A 6,763-nucleotide genomic window follows, 5' to 3' on the forward strand; every position below is an offset into this window, starting at 1 on the left:
ACAGTACTATGGAGATATACCGGATGACCACAGTACTATGGATGGAGATATACTGATGACCACAGTACTATGGAGATATACTGGATGACCACAGTACTATGGTGATATACTGGATGACCACAGGACTATGGAGATATACTGGATGACCACAGTACTACGGAGATATACTGGATGGCCACAGTACTACGGAGATATACCGGAGGACCACAGTACTATGGAGATATACTGAATGACCACAGTGAATAACAACCAGATGAATTTAGAGTAGGATGTGTTCATGATAAGGGTACAGTGTGTTCTTAAATGACCAGGAGTCAAATTTGACAATGTCATTATGTTGGTTGGAGCCATGATGATTCATAGTTGTTATAGATGCTGTTTCATTAGTAATACTCATCTACATCTGCTGAGCTGTCACTAGCTTGGTTTCCCTCAGATTTGCATGCAAATATTCAATAATCCGCATAATTTTTTTTCTCCCATCAGAGATGTGTTTCCATCAAATTGACTTGTTGCAAATAAAAGGCTATGCATGAGGACATAATGCGCATAACAATTATTTTTGCAGTTAAATTCCTATATACGGAATAAAAAAGACAAGTTGCATGGATTTCCATCACATTTTCAACTCTAATAATGGTTTTGTCACATTGAAAGTTGTTATAAAGCTAATGTGCCCACTCTGGTTACTGGTCTTGGCACAATTGCTCTAGCCAACAGCTCGCAGATACAGTGTGGGTATCAAATCAAATCAAAGTTTATTTGTCACGTGCGCCGAATACAACAGGTGTAGACCTTACCGTGAAATGCTTACTTACAGGCTCTAACCAACGGTGCAATTTTTAAGTAGAAAATGTACTATGCTACTTACAAGATGAGATTTTAATGGATAATAGTGAGATTACGGCAGCCAAGCATTGATCATGATGTCACCAGAATAAGACCCTTATTGGAAAGGAGCATCAAGTTCATCACGGTGCACGTTCACCACCCTGTGAAGTTCGTCATAATTTATTTAATCTGCATGCTTTCCTGAGTGGTAGTGGGAGGACCACACAACATTTCATCCCATGACTCCAAGTTTACTTCGGTATAATGGGTTTTACTGCCATTTTGCACATAATTAATTTTATCAACACATAAAGATCCCACCTTGTCTAGCGTATTTTGTTTTGTCGACATTTGGAAACAAATTTGCTGTTTCCATCAGGCTTGTCGTGATATTTTTTTATCCGACGTACTATACCCACATAAAAAGGTTGGGTGGAAACCTATAGTGAAGTTACCTTTTCCCTCTTTATCTTCTCAGGATTTCTGGAAATGCAGCCTCAAATAAGAATATTAAGGATAATGTCTGTGCACAGATAGAGAAGAACTTTGCCAAAGCTAAGTGGAAGGTAAGCCTCTTTATCAGTTCTATTTTGTCATCACTGAAGGAGAGATTGAAGGAAACTATCTATCACACATTTTTTATAGAGGTTTTATGGGCCTTGAGAATTTGAAATGGGATATGTGATTGGTGAAAGTACAAGGCTTTTGAATTAGAAACATATTCTGTAAAATATATAAAATATATAGTAACTAGGCCTCTTGAGTTGAGTGTGTACTGCGACTGCCTCCCACAGAAAGCAGTGCGGGTCACTACCATGATGAAGCGACTGAGAGCGCCAGATAAAGGTGTTGACTCGGGGACTCCCGGCCCAGCAGTAGCAACCAGCCCTGCAGCAGGAGAACCAGCCCCAGCTCCAGCAGACCCCCAGGCTCCCAGTGACCCCACTGCTGCAGCTCCTGAGGGGGAGCCTGCTGCTGTCACAGAGCCCCCTGCTGAAATGGAGGCCGTGTCATGTGATGTCACTCCCCAGGCTGCGGCAGAAGTCACAGCTCCACCTGAGGAGGAGGCCAGCTCAGCGGAGGCCCCAGTGGAGGCCCCCGCCCCGGAGGAGGTTGATATTTTGTTGCGGTGTAACGGAGAGGCCCCAACTCCCCTCCAACCGGCTGCTGAAGATGGGGATGAGCAGGGTTAGACAGCCACCGCCCTCCTATGCCACCTTCACTCCCAGAGATCCTCCTTCCTGCACACTGTACATTAGCTGCTAGCATGGTGACACTGACTCTGCTTATCTCTCACTTGCAGCGTTAGTAACATCTCACAGAGCCTGTATGCTATCTTTCCTGAGTGTTGAATTTACCTGGCTACATTTTTATATGTATTCTGTCTTTTTAAAACAGCCCTCTGGCCTTACAGGGGCTTTTTATGTCTAATGCAGCCCAGATTATGCCATATTATGTTGTTTTTGGGGGGGAAAGGAGGTTTACGTTATAGCTAACAGCTACATATTTTCCTCTGAACTTTTGCCTTTTGTAATGAAAGTGTAATGTAATTATGCCAAACCTGCTTTGATTTCCTCTTAATGAAACATGTTTGGGAACTTTTCCCCCAGTCCTACTCTCATATTATTCCACTCCATTATCATGGCAGTCAATAAGGTAATGAACAGCTTGGCTTTGCTCTCGTAGTGTTGATTTGACATAATGATCTGTAAAACTCCTCCTTCACACCCCCCTCTAAACAATAATAGATTTTTTTTTTTTTTTGGGGGTGACCATTGCTCTCTTTGTTATTTTTTGTATACACTGATCAGTAGTTATGTTTGTGCTGCAGTAAGTAGGTTTACTGGGGGATGCAGCAGGCCCAGTGTTAGTGAAAGTCAGTATCCACGCCATTACCACCCATCTGCTTAGGAAAGAACCACATGGCTGTCAGTGTAAAGATTCTGTATATAGAAACCTTTGTAGAAGTAACAAAAACAGGATGTAATTCTTAACTTTCGCTGTTAATTTCACATTTGTAAGCACTTGGTTAAAAAGAAAAACGTACTAATCCTGCTACTGACCTTTAAACTGGAAACATGAAGGTATTTTGTAGCTCTTTATGAATTTCACAATTGGCCTCTGTCCTAACATATCCATCCTATGTGACTAGATGAACTTTTTCTATTTCTTTAAAATGTGTTTTACATTCTGTTTCTGATTCACCACTTCACCTGACTTATTCATTCTGATACATCCTTAATACGTGGATGTATTTATAAAGAAATATAATTTATAACTTAGTCTACAAGGAAAACTATTACATACATTTTTCTGTGTAAAAGCACCACTGTAAAAGGCATTTCTGCCCCCCACCAGCTTTGTGACACGTTTTTTGTTGCTTAAAGGAAACAGAAGAATTAAGAGCAATTGTGTTAAAACATCTTTAATATTTACAAACATATGTATTTATTTATCTATTTATTCATAGGTTTACTTATTCTAAAGATATTCATAACAATAATATGAAACAGAGTAGTTGTCGGTTTATAGCCCGGCTCCCTTCAGTATGGTCGATAATAAGGTATGCAAGAGTTCTCTGTAATCGCCATACATTTTGCAATATTCAACTTGCTGCCGAAACTGTGATTATTCTCTTGGTGTCCTGTATAGAGTACAGTTCTCCATAGAGTGCATGTACAGTACGTACCTGTACGTTGAAAGCCTGTAGTCCGTAAGAACCGTCGATACCCTATCCAGATGGCCAGTCAATAACACATGGCCAGTGTCAAACAAAGCCGAGCCTAGATCATATTAGTCATGCTTGACTTGGTCCCCTCTTTCTGTACTGTATTTACAGTGCCATCCTCCATACAGCCTTCATCCTTCCTTGTCACAGCTAGACAGTGGTTTTATTAACAGTTCACAGTAGCTATAATATACACAGTATATTCATGTGTTTTATGGGTCCCTCTGCAGGTTACTATTCAAGGGACTAAGTTTTATGGAATATGTATTTAAGAAAATGTGGAGCAATTATTTTCAATAGAATGCAGGAAGCCAAATTAAATTCGCTCCTTTTCTGAAGGATCAGAGATAAGTTATTGCTCCCCAGTCTATTGTTTATTCACATCTCTATCTACGAAAAGGTATTGATTGATTGATATGCATATTCAGAAACATTATTGAGATATAGCATTACACAATGTCTTTATTTTGTCAAAACATTATATTTCCCACAAAAAGCTTAACAGGAATATCTTAAATAAGTTGTGTGAATATACCATTTTGTGTCATTCATCCTCTTAAGACCACAAATAAATACTGTTACACAATCTGAATGAATGCTTTGTTCCACATCTGTTCATTTCTCCATGCACTTTCTGATGTACCTGTTGTTTTTGATGTAATGTTCATCAGGACCAGTGGTCACCTGTAGGTTCTGACTGTTTCTCATGTGTAAGCTCTGTACTGTACTCGTTGACTGAGTTCATGACTTTGATGGTAATAAAAGTTTACCCATGGAATATCTGTGGCTATCTCACGTGTGCCCCTCAGCCATTTACTTTTCTACGATGTGCTATACATGGCCAGAACATGTCTTATCTAGAACGGCAAGCAACTATCCAATCCAGGGCAAAGACTCAGGGCTCGATTCAATCCGTATCGAGGAAGATCAGCGATATAGCGCAACTGAAATGTAAAGGTAATTTCTGATCGACCCAACATATACTTTGTTTACCGTGAATGCGGTCTCCGCCAATGCGCGGACATTGCTATAGTGCTGATCTTCAGTGCTAAGGATTGAATCGAGCCCTCAGTGTTGTAAATTAAAGCTGACTCATAAAAGCAGCTTGTACATGAAATTACATGATCAAGCTTCATTTGGAAAGATGGACAGATTCACCAGTGACTCATAAGCAGGCACCTCATATTATGCCCTCTCTGTCATATTTGATATGTGTTTAGCCAGTAGGCACTGTAGACTAGAGAGCCTACTGGCCAGGATACTTGGAATTGATTCAGATTGGTTTCTGAATGGTAATGGGTAAAGACGCCTCTCTGGGCTGAGATGGGAATGGGATATCCTTCCTCTAGTGAGGCTTCCCATGTTTTAGGCCTTCTTTTCATCTGTATCCAGCCATCCATACTGTCGTTAGGCCTGAGAGAGATGCTCTCTAGCTCTTTCACTGTGACATGTAATGACTACATTAAGTTGTGTTGGGAGGAATGAGACTGTCAGTTTCCTGACCCTCCTAAAGACTGGCGGCTACTGAAATTCAAGGCCAGTGATCACAGCTATACCTTAAATGCTACATACATTTTTGTACTTACAAATTCATTATATATACTCATTGATTCTTGAAGAATATAACTTATAAATGCCTCATGAGCTTCGTTCAACTATTGTACCCCACCAGAACCCAACATATAGGGCTCTATTCAATCTGTATCGCGGAGGTTCAGCGTTACAGCATGATTGAAATTTAAAGGCAATGGTCCTGTGTCAGCAGTGACTGCATTCATGATAAACGCTGCACATGATGACCTTAAAATAGAGCTGCCAATTTCAGGTCATATGTAATGTCATTCAGCCTGCCTCTCTTAATAAACCACTCAGCTTTCCTGTTTACTATGGATGCTTCTGTTTCCTGTGACACTGAAGTGACATCATCCATCATCATCAGAGGGACTGAATGCACAAAGATTATGACAATGATAAATATGTGCAGTTTGTCTCATTGATTTCCTGACAGGTGAAAAGTAAACACAGACACAATACAAAGACACTGCTCATTCATCGTTGTCCTCAGCCCTGGACAGTGTCTTAAAATGACGCACTGTTTCATTGCTGGAACCAATGAGGTGTCAGTCAAGTGTAACTTGGTTTAAGTGACATTGCTGATAATAATGGACATTTTCTGTTCAATGTTATTATACATTGAAATAGATTAATTGCAATATTAAGGTTGATCATGATTTATGGTAACATACATCATACCATTCTTATATTTGACATGGCCATTTGGGTGTCCTGCCATCTACTGGGTGAAATACTACAATGCAGTTTGTAGGTGGAGAAACAAATGATTCTTCCAAAGCGAAGTATGTATGTGTTTTGGGAGGGATAGGAGAACAACAGAAAAAGATCATTGTATAACTAACTACCTTTACCATTGACTTGTGTGATGGTCAAATGAATTCATTGAATAACTAATGTGTATGACATATTATACTCAATTGCTTGTGGAAACAAAAAATCATAGTACAGTAATGACATGGTTTATGCTATAACTGTCCAGCATGGAGCAGCATTGCTTTCCTTCTATTTTCTCTTCTTTACCTATAGGCTAGTGGCAAGTCCTCCACATTTTTAAAGATACACTTACCAGAGGTAGAACAAAACGCAACCATGTTCTCTCACATTTCTGTCTCCCATTTATGAAATGGATGGTTGTGTAAAAATATTTTACTCCAAAAGTGGTTAAATTGATAGATATGGTGACACACCCTAAATTCAAAAAGTGCAGAATAATATCTGCTTAAGGGGGGGATGGGCCACATAACCTTATGTAACCCAATATTGCAAGCTCTAAAATTGCTCAAATTTGGAATACAAGTAGTCAGTTTTCTGCCCTGCATACACAATTAAACAGGATGAGCATATTTTCATGCATCTTGGAAATATAGACCTGTAAACAAAGGCTCTAATATCAACTATTCATGTAAGCTTTAGTTTTTGGTAGCTGATTAATACACAACTTGCTCTCATTCAGTGCTGCATGGTCCTGGCTGATATAAATACATACAGTTACACTTTTATTTTGATGTTGTGGCTATTGTAATCGGCTCTAAGGAAAACAAGTGGGCTCAGACATCAAAATAAACATTTTGGGTCTGAGGTTCCTTAAAATGATTTTGTATCTTTAGCCCCTAGTCTTGCAATTTAGTC

The 6,763-nt window shown here is 39.5% G+C and overlaps 1 protein-coding gene across 1 annotated transcript in view; it reads left to right on the forward strand.

Moving 5' to 3' along the window:
- camkvb (CaM kinase-like vesicle-associated b) overlaps nucleotides 1–2,594 on the forward strand; it is an 80,575-nt gene extending 77,981 nt beyond the window's left edge. The window contains exons 10-11 of the mRNA XM_029683758.2: nucleotides 1,310–1,397; nucleotides 1,626–2,594. Of these exons, the coding sequence (XP_029539618.1) occupies nucleotides 1,310–1,397; nucleotides 1,626–2,024 (487 nt within the window). The 3' untranslated portion in view covers nucleotides 2,025–2,594. The remainder of the gene's footprint in view (nucleotides 1–1,309; nucleotides 1,398–1,625) is intronic.
- The last annotated feature ends 4,169 nt before the right edge of the window (nucleotides 2,595–6,763 follow it).

Source organism: Oncorhynchus nerka, linkage group LG15, assembly GCF_034236695.1.
Source record: "Oncorhynchus nerka isolate Pitt River linkage group LG15, Oner_Uvic_2.0, whole genome shotgun sequence".
NCBI lineage: Eukaryota > Metazoa > Chordata > Actinopteri > Salmoniformes > Salmonidae > Oncorhynchus > Oncorhynchus nerka.